The sequence below is a fragment of the Castor canadensis genome, chromosome 9, assembly GCF_047511655.1.
Source record: "Castor canadensis chromosome 9, mCasCan1.hap1v2, whole genome shotgun sequence".
NCBI classification, from domain to species: Eukaryota; Metazoa; Chordata; class Mammalia; order Rodentia; family Castoridae; genus Castor; species Castor canadensis.
Window position 1 is genome coordinate 153380655 of NC_133394.1, and position 14017 is coordinate 153394671.

Genomic DNA, 14017 nt, shown 5'->3' on the forward strand with positions numbered 1-14017 from the left:
TGAATGAACCTTATGCTAAGTGGAAAGAAGCGAATGCAGATGACCACATGTTCTATGATCCCAGTCATATGAAATGCTCAGGAAAGGTAAATCTCAAGCCAGGCATGCTGGTACACATCTGTGATCCTAGCACTCAGATGATGAGGCAGGAAGATTGAGAGATCAAAGCCAGACTTGGGCTACATGAGTTGGAGGCCAGCTTGAGATACACAGCAATACCTTGTTTCAAAAAAAAAAAAAAATCTCTAGAGACAGAAAGTTGGTGAAGAAAGTTGGGGGCTGGTGTAGGAAGCAGGAGTAACTGCAAATAGGCACAAGGGATCTTCTGGGAATGATGGCAATGTCCTAACAGTGGGTTGTAGTGACGTTTGTATCACCATGTGAATTTACTAAAACTTATTGGACACTTATTGAGCAAGTTTTATGGTATATAAACAAAACTCTTAATTTTTTTGTTTTAATCTGTGTAATACCTGTCCCTTCCACCCTTCCCTGCAAAAGGAGCCAAATAGGAATGGGTGTGGCTCTTGACAATGCCATGAGAAGGGCACCCTTGGCTGGGCTGTGCAACTTCCAGCTTCAACTGTGCGGCACACAGCGTATACTCCATTGGGCTAAAAGAACAATGAGTGGATGATGGGTTTTCTGAGAATCCGAAAACTCTGATGTTTAAGACTCGGTGCTGACTATGGGTCCCTTTTTTATTTACTTTATTAGGTATCCTAGGAATAGATTTCTAACCACTTTTTATGGCTCCGAATGGAGCCTGATTTCTAGACTACATAAATGCATGGTTCTCCTCTGGACCGTTTGGTTAGCACACAATGAGATTTGGTTCTGACAGCCACAGCCCTTAACGAGCACATTTAATTTTCTCTAATGGCAATCCTTTTCCATCTCTGGCTTCCTAATGTGATTAGGGATCTGATTTTAACCAATACAACCATGATTTAGGAGGCTCTCTCATACACATGTTAAGGGTAGTTATGAGCTAGTGGTTTCAATAATCACTTTCAGTACCAGAAGGGTTTCAGGGCCCTGCACACTATTCTGACCAACACAGGCCTAGCTTGCTTCAGACAGAAATGATCCTACCTGCATGGAGACCAGGGTAGTCAAGGTGTCGCCAAGCTAAGAGAGCCCTTAGGGGTCATCTAATAAGGTACAATCTCCTTTATTAAATAGGGCTGAGAAAAAACAGAGGTCCAGAGAGATTAAATATTGGTCTAAGATTGTATATCCTATGTGTGCTCTTAAACACATAGGCTACAGTATTAGATTAGATTAGGATTTAAGATGTGTGTGTGTGTGTGCATTTGTGCATGTTTGTGTGTTGCTGAGGATCGAGCCCAGGGCCTTGCGCATGCTAGGCAAGCATTCTACAACTAAGCTATAACCCCAGACAAGGATTTAAAGAAGTTGCACTGTGAGCTATGCTGGCAGCAACTTGGGGGTGGGGAAGGGGGAAATGAAACTTAAAGCCTGCCACATGCCTCACACAGGAGTTCTTCTTTTTTCTGACCTTCAGACTGTTGAAAAACTTAAACATTTTCAACTGCACTGTCTCTCTGCAAAAAGGAAGCTCATCTCTCTAGTGCATGGTTTGATAAAAATGGTCAGGTGACAAATCTCTAAAAATAGGAAAGAGAATATACACAAAAAAACTCTCTGAGTGACATCTTTAGTCAAAAAGGGAGGGCACTGTTAGAAGCTGAAAACTATCAGTCACTCATTCACCAAACACTTAACAGGTACCCTGTAAAGGCAAACACTGTGGATACACACAGTGGGAGGAAGCAGATATGGTCCAGCTCCCATGGAGTGTCACTGACCACACCTCTGGACTGCACAGCCTGGATGGCAAGTGCGCACCAGAGGTAAAGGGACAAAGGAAGTGAGATCTGATAGCCAACTCAGGAACTCATCTTAAGGCTGGAGGTAAGCAGGGGATCCTCACTTCAGTCCCCTGAAAACCTGTGATTTAGCCCAGGAGTGACCCAGGAATCAAATCTCCTCCAGGCTTGGTCCCTGCACCAATTCCACCAGACTCCACCTCTAAGTATTGGCAACGAGGCATATTTAACTCAGATGTGACCACTATCTCTAGAAGAATCCCGGCCAGGGCAGCAATCCACCCATTGCTCAATGACTGAAGGTGGAGCCTTGTCAGCCCTACTGCCTCACTGGTGTCTGGTTCTCAGGAGATATTTAACTTGGCTATGGCATATGGAAGGTGGAGAAAAGCCAAAGCCCATCAGAACAGAATAAGCAAGATCAAGGACTCCTAAGAACCTCACAGTCAGGCATGACCAGCTCTAGACCGGATACCACCATCTGAAGTGCTGAAGATGCTGGAGTGGGAACACTCCAGGAAGGAGCGACATTATTAGTTAAACTGGGAAAGATGAGCAGGGGTTCCTCACACTGACAGGAAGAGGGGCTGCAGTGAAGCAAGCATCCATGGGGGAGTGGCACTGCCTGGGGTAGAGATGTGAGGACACCTGAGAAATTCTCGGAACCACCAATACACTCATGTGGCAAGGGCAAGGGGGTCCCATGTGGGGCAGCAGGACACAAGGCTGAAGAGTAACTGGGGTCATAAGAGCCTGCTGACAAGGTGACAAGGGACACACTATAGGGTCCCATAGCAGGGGATAATGCAATAGGAGCAGATCTGCATTCAGAAAGATCTTGTCGAAGCCTTGGAGCAAACCCTGGGGCAAGACCAGCTTCAGGGAGGCCAGTTCAAGTCTCTGCCAGCCACATGACCTAAGGAGGTCATGAACCAAGTCAGTCACTCTAGAAAAGTTTAGAGTGATGGGGGAGCTATCCAGGAGTGAGGTGGTGACCAACTGGATGGAGAGGACAAGGGCAAGGATACACAGGTACCTCTGGAATTTAGGAAGAAGGCAAGGTTAGAAATTTCTGTTAAGGAATGATTTGCATCTAATTGGTAACGAACCTACAGAAGACAATGAGCAAAAGTGCCAGGGACCTTGAGCAAGAAGAGACTCAGGGCTGAGGAACCAAGCGTTAGGAACTGCTTTTCTAAAACTAAATGTACTGCTGGCACTAAATTAATTCTAACTATTAAGTTTAACTTGATTTCCTTTACTGAATTCTAAGATAAAAAAAGAAAACATTTTTGAAAACATTTAGTATTGTTATTTTGGGGGAACAAAGTGAGTATCCTTATCAGAACTGTCCAAATATCCCAGAATCTTGGAAACAGCCTTTTTTGTGCTTCTATGAATAGCAGCACCTTTATATGACCAAAACAAGAAAAACTTCCACTTTAAAAAGACAATTTATTAAAGAATAACGAGAAACTAAAAAGAAAACCAAGGCATACCTCTGACTAGCCATGTTTCCAACAGTGTGAGAGAACATCGTCCCTGGGAATTGCCATCCAGGGGTTTCCAACTGCTCTGCTGCCCAGCCCACAGGCAGTCAGTGTGAGCCAGGAGAAGCCCTGGGCTGGGCAGGGGAGAGCTGGTGGGGGGTGGGGAGCAGGGATGGGCTTTGAAGCTCACAGGCTCCATTAATTGCACCATTCTTACCTGTATACAATTCTTTCCCTCTGTAAATCTTCCAAGCCACAGCACAGCTCTGCAGCATAGAAAATAGCTCTCTGCTCCTCAAAGCCAGGATTGCCCATGTTGTAAATGTGGAACTTCAAATCCCCGCCATTCATAATGGTTAGCACCAAACACAAGGCATCTTTGGTTTCATAAGTGTAGGCTAAACTAACCTAAACACAACAGCATCATAAAAAAAACAAAAAAACAAAAACCTGCTTATTCATTAATGACTTACTCTACTTGCTAACAATTTTCAGATTATCTATATTAGATTTATAATTAGAAAGCCCAAACAGTACATACTTTAGAGAAATGTAGGCCATGCATATGTGCCTCCTGGACCTTTACCTATCAAAGATCTTACTGCAGCTCTGCCTCGACAGGTGAGAACTTTCTATGTGAAAGTGAGTAAGTAGCAAGATGTCACAAAGATACTTGGACAGTGATTCCTCCATGCTATGGTCTGATTATCTGAGCACTGGCGTTTGGACCTTCTGGATCACCACATTCAGGGTGCAAGTCACACCCACCAGCAATAACAGAGAGGTTAGCTCCTCCACACTCTTCCAACATTTTGTGGTGTTAATCTTTTTAGTTTGAGCAGGTGGGTGTGGGTGGAGTGGTCTCTAACTGCATCTCTCTGTATATGCAAATAGAGGGATACTTCTCATACTTTTTCATGTATTAATTAGTCATTTGGATCCTCTTTTATGAAATGTCTGCTTAAGTTTGGTTTTTGTTGCTGTTTTAAGAGACAAGGTGTCAGTATTTTGCCCAGGCTGACCCAGAACTCCTGGGCTCAAGCAATCTTTCTATCTTTCTGATTCAGTCTCCTGAGTAGCTAGAACCATAGCATACCTGGCCAAAAATCTTCTTTTTTTTTTTTTTTGCAGTGGTAGAGGTGAACACAAGGCCTCATGCATGTCTAGGCAAGTTCTCTACCACTACCAGTGAGCTACATCCCCAACCCCTGTTCAAGTTTTCTGTCTACCTTTCTATTGGTTTGTTTGCCAATTCATATACACACACACTCTACTGGGATTTGAATTGGGATTACACTTAATTCATTTAATCTATAGCTCCAGTGGGAAGCACTGGCGTCTTCACAACACTGAATCTTCCAGTCAGGAATATGGATCCCTCCATTTATTTAGGCCTCCTTCAATCTCTTATAGCAGCATTTTGAAAGTTCTTGAGGTGGAAGTCTTGTATATTTTGGTTGGACCTTTGCCTAGACTTTGACTTTCTTGATGCTATTGTAAATTTCGTCAATAATTTCATTTTCTAATTGCTTGTAGCCAATTCACTTATAATCATTTGGTTAAATCCTCAGTCGGCTATCTAGAAAACCTGGGACATTTTCTACATCATGTTGTTTAAAAATAACAATAGTCTTTTTACCTTTTACTCTTCATCCAACCTTAACTGTCCCTTTTTCCCTTACATTGACTACAACCTCCAATATAATGTTGAAGAGAGATGGTGACAGCAGGTGTCTTTGTCTCATTACGTAGGTCTCAATATTCCCACATAAGGTAAGCTGTGTGCTAGAGATTTTTCTCAAGTAAGTTCCTTTTTAAACTTACTTAGTTTGCTTAGAGCTTTTTTCTTTTTCTTTCTTTTTATTTTGGTGGGACTGGAGTTTGAACTCAGGCTTCCCACTTGCAAAGCAGGCACTCTACTGCTTGAGCCATACCTCCAGTACATTTTTCCTCTGGTTATTTTAGATAGAGGGTCTCTCAAACTATTTACCCAGTCTGGCCTCAAGCCATGATCCTCACAATCTCAGCCTCCCAAGTATCCAGGATTACAGGTGTGAATCACCAGTGCCCAGCTCTTTCTTTTTTACTGATTAAACTCAGGGCCTTGCTCTTGCTAGGCAGGTGCTCTATCACTTGAGCCACACCCCTCAACCCTTTGTGCTTTAGTTGTTTTTGGGATAAGGTCTGGCATTTATTCCTGGGCTAGCCTGGATCTTGATTCTCCTATTTTATGCTTTCTGAGTAGCTGGGATGGCAGGCACATGCCACCACACCCAGCTATTAATGGAGATGGGGTCTCCCTATTTGCCACACTTGGCCTCAAACCATGATCTTTCCCATCTCTGCCTCCTGAGTAGTTAGTGTTACAGATCTGAGTCATCATGCCCAGCCTGCTTAGAGCATTTAATCATGAGTGGCCACTGAATTTTATCAAAAGATTTTCTGGCCACTATGAAATGACTATCTGTTTTTCTACTTTATTCCAGTAATGTGGTTAAGTTGCATTGATACTCATCCCTGAAATAAGTCCACCTTGGTCATCATGAATTAAACAGTAAGAGAGAAAGTAGCAGTTGCAAGTAAAGGGGAGAGGTTGGGAATAGGAGGGTGGGAAGAAGTGTCCATGGACTCTGCTGCCCACTGTGGTCACTGGCTGGCATGTAACAGACCACAGAGTTAAACTGCTAGGAATCTCTCACTAATGCTTCAGTTAATTCCCCTCTTGTGAATACTGAATTCACTCAACACATACTGAAGTAATATCGAGGACCTTTTATCACATTAGCTTTGCTCTAGGCACTAGGACACAGTAATTAACCAAGACTCTGAGGAGCACTGCTTGTCTATACTGGTCAGGGTGGCCTGGGAAGATGATAGGCAACAGATGGATAAATGATCACAAGGACAAGAAGAGGTGGCAGCCATGCTCCATGTAAATGGGACAACCAGCTCCCAGACCAGATGTTGGGGTAAGGCAGGGTGATAGACACTAGGAAACAGGTTCCTCAATGGCTCAGAGGCTGGAGCTGAGTTTAATTTCACTCTCGATATCATGGTGGCCACTGGAGAGTTTAAGCACTAATTTAATTCTTCCACAGATTGACTGTACTGCTCAGTGGAGAAAAGACTGTGAGAGGCTAGAGTGTAGGCAGAGGTAGGGAGCACAGGGGAGAGGTGCTCCTTTGGGGTCAGGGTGGCAGTGGGAGTGAGCATGACTAATGAACAGGTGGACCATGAGCCACTGCAACCAAGGAAGAAACAGAATCACAAATGAAGGAAAGGAAGTTTAGGTTCCTTGGAAGAGACACACAATATAGAAACAAAATTATTTAAGTGGAACAAACTAACTTCTTTTGTTCCTTTCATAAAGCTACACTTGAGATTTCTATGCTTTGAGGTAGTGTACCTCAATGTGTTTAAAGTAACTCCAAGATGAGTCCATTTTTATTAAAGATCTTTAAGTAAGTGCATGCAAGACTGATACACCACACACAGGAACTCATGCTATTACATGAGTACTGTGGAGGTGTATTTTTTGGGAACATTTGTTCCCCAGCACAAAGCAGCTGACCTTAATGCTGAGAAGTAAATGGCTTTGAGGAAGTAACTGTCACACTATCAATCATTTTATAGATTACTCTTCACACTCTCCCTTTAACCAGCCTTCATACTGCAGCAGATGCTATAGGAATTATGTAGCTGGTGGGGAGGGAGTAGGTTTGGAATTGAGAACCACACTACACAATCAATCCACAGCCTAAAGCCTGGGATTCCCTCCGCTGATCCATAGCGTCCACCCCATGTCCAATACTTACCCGAGACCGTGAAGTAAAATCTGAGGATCTTGAGATTGTGATACGCTGCTTGAGGGACTAGTGGTTAAAGTGCCAGTGTCAGAAAAGGCAATGTGATGACAACAGACCAAATTCAGAGAGAGGGCCCACGTGAGAAGAAAGACTACAGAAAGAACCTTCAAGCAGGGATATCCAAGTCACTGATCTGACGATGAGCAGAGGATGACAGCACACTGAAATGAGCTCTGCCTATGACAAGGGATCCAGGACACACCAAGGTCATTAAGGGAGGAAGGGTGACAATCCTCTGTAGGGGAAGATGTGAAGAGGGACTGACAGAATGGGACGGTGGGCAGTCATAGACTTATAACAAACCATGAGTTAGGAGGATGAGCACTACTGTCTACTTGCAAGATCTAAGCCAAGAAGAGGGTTGCTACATGCCACAACAAAGACCAACACAGACTCACCCACCGAGGACCACAACACATGACCCCAGGGCATGAACAAGAGTTTACAGCAGAGGGCTGGAGGTGTGGCTCAAGTGGTAGAGAACCTGCCTAGCAAAAGCAAAGCCCTGAGTACTGCAAAAGAAGAAAGATGGGGGAAAGAGAGAGAGAGGGGGAGGGAGGGAGGGAGAGAGGGAAGGGAAGGAGGGAGAGAAGAAAGAAAGAGAGGTAGGGAGGGAGGGAGGAAAGAGGGAGGGAGGAAGGGAGGGAAGGAGAAGGAAGGAAGGAAGGAAGGAAGGAAGGAAGGAAGGAAGGAAGGAAGGAAGGAAGGAAGGAAGGAAGGAAGGAAAGAGTTCCCAGAAGCTCTACAGGACTGGAAGAAGACACTTACTACAAATCTGCTGTGCACTTTCTCTAGGATTCTCTTCTCATTCAGAGCCATGGCTTCTCCTCTCCTCTTCTTTATTCTTTTCTTTTCCAGCTTTTTGCAGGCATACATTTTTCCTGTAGCTCTCACTTGACAGGCACAAACCTAGTTTAAGAAAAAACAAACTTTATATACACTTGACATTCTTAAACCACACAAAGAGAATGGTTTTCTCTAGGTCGATCCTCCCCTGTAAAGCCCAGAGAGAGCTGCTGAGCCAAGACCACTTTGGTAGTGACATACTGAGATTTTGAACTGGTTCCTTCTCTCTGACTGCCAGCTTCTCTCCATGAGTGGTTACTGAGAGTGAAGTGAATGTAACGCTGTGCTTTATAAACTCTAAGGTTCAAATGGAATTTGTTTATATGGGACCATGGTGCATCTGTTTAAGTATATCTCCGTATGTCTATTTTGCTTTTCTTCTTTTGTAAAAGAGTAAAAGTTTCAAAATTTAAAATATTCTTAATTTTGTTAATTACAAAGTTCAACTGGGTGTGGTGGCTCACTTCTGGAGATGGGGAAAGAGGTTTGAAGCCAATCCAGTTAGTGAGATATCCTCTCAACCAATAAAAAGCTACAAGGGAAATGTAAATAGGAGGGTGCGGACCAGGCCAGTCCAGGCATAAAACAGGTCCCAATTGAAAAGCAACAAAATCAAAAAAGGCTGGGTGCCTGGCTCAAGTGGTAGAGTACCTGCCTGGCAAGCAAGAGTAGAGTTCAATCCCCGGCAAGCAAGAGTAGAGTTCAATCCCCAGTACCACCAAAAAAAAAAAAAAAAAAAAGTTCAAGGTGAGCACAGTGGTCACCTTGGTTTTTGGAAGGCTGATGCCAGAGGATCCCTTGATCATAATGTTTGAGGCTAGCCTGGGCAGCACAGGGAAACGCTGCCTAAAGACAGAACAAACAAAAAACCTTCAAGAAGCTATGGGTGTACGTTTCGTAGGTTTTCACAGCTTTGTTTAGGTAGTGCCTGAATCAAGGATTAGCCTAACTGCACACCGTGAACACTTTAAACACACAAGAGTGGACACAAGAGTACAACAGGTCTTCAGGAACAGCTCCTGCTTCTGCACAACACATGGCCACTGTGTTTTCTCTGATCTCCCCTCCACCCTACACACCCCCATCCTCACACGCACCACACACATGCAACATATACACCACATACACACACCACACATTACACACACCACACAATACATGCACCACACACACACCATACCACACACACAATACACACATCACACACACATGCGCAGCACACACTAGACACACCACACCACAGACACACCACTACACACCACACACATTCAACACATACACCACATACACACACCACACAATACATGCACCACACACATGCAACACACCACACACCCACCACACACATGCAACACATACAACACATACACACACCACACACCACACACATCACACAATACATGCACCACACACGCGCAACACACCACACACACGCAACACATACACCACATACACACACCACACAATACACACACCACACAATACATGCACCACACACCACCCCCACACTATACCACACACACAATACACACATCACACACACATGCGCAACACACACCACACACACCAGACACACACTACACACCACACACACGCAACACATACACCACATACACACCACACAATACATGCACCATACACATGCAACATACCACACACACAACATACCACACACGTGCAACACAAACCACACAATACATGCACCACACACCACACACACACACCATAGCACATACACACAATACACACATCACACACACACATGTGCAACACACACCACACACACACCAGACACACATCACACACCATACACACACCACATACATATACCACACATACACACCACACACCACACCATGCATACACACACCACACATACCACACAGACCACCACACATACATACCACACATCACACCACACACACATACACCATACACACACATACACACCACACATACACACACCATACACAACATGCACAACACACCACATATCACACACACACCACATACCACACACCACACACAAACCACACATACCACACAAACCACAAAACACACATACCACACACCATACACATACAGCACACACCACACACACCACACATACACCATACACATATATCACACCACACCACATACCACACACACCACACACACACATACCACACACCACACACATACAGCACACACCACACACACACATACCACATACCACACACATATAGTACATAGCACACACACCACACGTACATCACGCACACATACCACACACACACCACACATACCACACACACATACCACACACCACACACCACACACATATACACCACACCACACACACCTCACACATATATCATACACCACACACACCACACACACCTTACACATATACCACACATCACACATACCACACACACAACACATACACCACACACATTTACCACACCACACACAACTCACACATACACCACAAACACCACATATACCACACACCACACACACACACCCCACACACCAAACCACACCTCACACACACACCATACATACCACTCACACCACGCATACACACAACACACACATACGTACACCACACACATACACGCATACAATGCATAGATTACCTTAAAAGCAAATATAAGTCATGATGTAATTTTGCCATCAATAAAATAATTTTGAGTGACAGTAATATAAAATTCCTTGTGGAAACACTATAAGTAACAAGAACACTGATTAAAACAACATCTTTACTCCAAGGTAGTATCACTAATATTTTGCTGTGCAGGACTCCAAGTCCACTGAATCCAAACAGCAAATCTGGGCTCCGCTGCAGAGTAAGGAATATTTCATAGCCTCTTTTTCAATCTTAAATGTGACTATTTTCTCATCATTAAATCTTCTCCTAAAACATGACTTTCAAAATCTGTCTGATTGTTTTTCTACCAATGAGTCTTAGCATCTGCCCATGTCTTGGTTTTTTTGTTTGTTTTTTTTTTTTTTTTTTTTTTGAGGAACGGGGGTTTGAACTCAGGACCTCATACTTGCTAGGCAGGTGCTCTAGCACTTGAGCCACTCCCTCAGCCCAAAAGACCAGTTTCTTTCCTTCCCTCCCCCTTCCCTGCCCTTTCTTTCTTTTGTGGCTGTACTGGGGGTTGAGTTTAGGGTCTTGCACTTGTTATGCAAGCACTCTATCACTTGAGCCTTGACCCCAGCCCTCCAAACTGACACATTTTTAACACTTTTTGTTAAAGTGCTAGGGATTAATCCTAGGGCCTTGTGCATGCTAGCAAATGCTTTAACATTGAGCTACATTCCCAGCTCTGAACTTTTTTTTAGAGACCAAGTGTCACTTTGTAGCCCAGGCTGGCCTCTAATTTGCTATCCTCGGATCAGCCTCTCAAGTGCTGGGATTACAGACATGCACTACCACACCCAGCCCTGAACAATTTTTGATATAGGTGCAAGATATATATTAAATTAAAATTCAAAATATATACACACACAGGCATATGTATATCCAAAAGATGAGTTAAGTAAGCATATTTAAGCACCTGACCTCTTGTGGTGGCACATACATGAGTCCCAGCTAATTGGGAGGCTGAGGCAGAAGAATTCCTTGAGCCCAGGAGTTTGGGGCTAGCCTGGGCAACAGTAAAAAAAGAAAAAAATGTACTCTATACTACACGAATTTTAGGGCTAGTCCTAAATTATGGAAATAAAGTAACAGAAATTCCACAATATGGAATCAGTATTCTTTCAATCCAGATAAATTGCCTGAACTTGAACATCAAGCTCCAAAAACCAGTTTCTGCCAGAAACAGCAAGTGGCAAGAGAAGTCACAAAGCTAAGGGGTTTTTCAGGAGTTCATAGCAAAGCACCTTTGCTCAGCATTCCACCTTCATTCTCGAGGTTGACTGAAATGGCTCCCAGAATGCAGTTAGGAAATGAATGCCCTGGAAAGCTGACACACTACGTGGGCCTCATGCTTTTCAATGGCCTTGCTTATGCGCACATCTAGTAGCACCCAAGTACCACTCATGGCGCTACTCACCTCTCCAAAGCCGCCTTTTCCTAGAACTCTGTAACGTCTAAACGTGCTCTTTGTTACTGGTCGCCTAATCAATTAAAAAGAAAAGTTTCAGATCTCATATCGCACTCATGTTAGCCTTATTTATTGACCCATATTGCTCAAGGGAATACACAGGACAAGGTGTCATGCTCAGGACTGTGGCTGCCTCTATTTGGGACCTATCTCCACTTGCACTAAGAGAAACAAGTGCATTTAAGATTTATTGGAAATACTGACACAAGGGCTGGGGGCGTGGCTCAAGTGGTAGAGCACCTGCTTGGCAAGTGCAAGGCCCTGAGTTCAAACCTAGTAGTGCCCCCAAAAAAATAAAATCACTGATACAAGATGCAGAACAGTTTAATTATCCTTTCTCACTAAAGATAAATATGCCAGCAGCCCACACTATTTTAAAAAGCCCACTGAATCAGGAGAAATTGTACAATACTGCACCTGCTAATAATTCCAAGTTGTACCCATATAATCCCAGCTAGTCAGGAGGTGGAGATCAGGAGAATCACATTTCAAGGCCAGCCAGGGCAAAAGGAATTAGCAAGATCCCATCTCAACAAACAGGCCAGGTGTAGTGGCACATGCCTGCGGCCCAAGCTGCGAAGGAGGCATAGTAGGAGGATCACCTTAGGCAATCCTGGGGCAAAATAACCCTGTAAGACCCTATCTGAAAAACAACTAAAGCAAAAGAATGCTGGGCTCATGGCTCAAGTGGTAGGATGCCTGCCAAGCAAGTTCAAGGCTCTAAGTTCAATCCCCAGTACTGCCAAGATAATAATAATTACAACAATTTCTGTGTAAAAAATACCACATACATATCAACATTTCTAGTAGTATTGTGACAGATGGGAAAGTAGACATCAATCAGTATACATTATGAGAAGTAACTACTTTTTACTGAGTTTTAAATTAAAACCTACCTTTCCAGCCATTTCCATTGTAAAAACTGGGAAAAATATGAGCTTTCCTGGTATTCTTCAAATGGTTTTTTACTCAAATAGTCATGGACAACTCTGGAAAAAGATTTATGAAATTACATATTTTTCACATAAAAACATGGCAACAACTGTGTCTTTCTGCATAAGCAGGTGCTGGGCATGGAGAAATGAATCATGTGATCACACAATTCAGTAAACAGAGCCTACAATCATAGCTGTCCATTCTAGGTTCCAGAGCTATCAGGGAAAACAGGAAGATTTTACAAAGATTAAATCCCTTTGCCCTTCCAATGTCAAAGGTTTTTTTAGGAGAAATAATTAATAAAAAGAATATACCAGTTGGAAGACAATAGTTTAAAAGGCATTCTAGATGTGTGTGTATGTGCGTTTCACAAAAAACGTCAACATTCTACACATGAGACTAAAGTGCTTGACTGAATGGTAATGGTTTATGGTAGAGAGTAATGTTAATATGTGACACAACCTTTTTTTTGAAAGTGAAAGTAAAGCACCCAATAAGATATTTAATGCTACACATTTCTTGAAGAAATTTTTTGTGATTCACCATGTACCTTAAGCTTTACTTATAATTTTATTATAGAAGCAGATGAGGGACAGGACATAGCCTGCTGTTTACTACTTAGTAAATACTGAGTGGATACAAGCTCTGTGTTGGGTGCCTGAGGAACAATGTCAAACCTCATCCTGAAGAATCTGACAACTGGCAGCAAGGCTGGAGCTAGCTGTGAAACAATGGGGCAGCCACAGCCATGATGGTTATGCACAGTCTGTCCAAAACACCTACTCTAGAAAAGGAGGTGATCAGGAGGCTTGTGAAGGGGCAAGGTCTGGGTTGAAATAGAAATCGCCCAGATGAAGGAAGAGGGAAAAGGTACCCGATCTTAGGGCACCTGAGCTTGGGCAAGATGCAAATGGACAACAGCA

At 43.4% G+C, this 14017-nt stretch overlaps 1 protein-coding gene across 7 annotated transcripts in view; it reads right to left on the reverse strand.

Moving 5' to 3' along the window:
- The window catches only part of Grk4 (G protein-coupled receptor kinase 4), an 84143-nt gene that overhangs the window by 48582 nt on the left and 21544 nt on the right, over window positions 1-14017 (reverse strand). For 5 of the 7 annotated variants that reach the window (XM_074042723.1, XM_074042722.1, XM_074042725.1 and 2 more), the window contains exons 6-9: window positions 13055-13147; window positions 12108-12171; window positions 7978-8118; window positions 3561-3751 (exon numbers count right to left, since the gene is read on the reverse strand). In XM_074042723.1, coding sequence (XP_073898824.1) covers window positions 3561-3751; window positions 7978-8118; window positions 12108-12171; window positions 13055-13147 — 489 coding nt within the window. Of the gene's footprint in view, window positions 1-3560; window positions 3794-7977; window positions 8119-12107; window positions 12172-13054; window positions 13148-14017 lie in introns of those variants that run through there. The other 2 variants (XM_074042727.1, XM_074042728.1) reach the window with 2 other exon arrangements.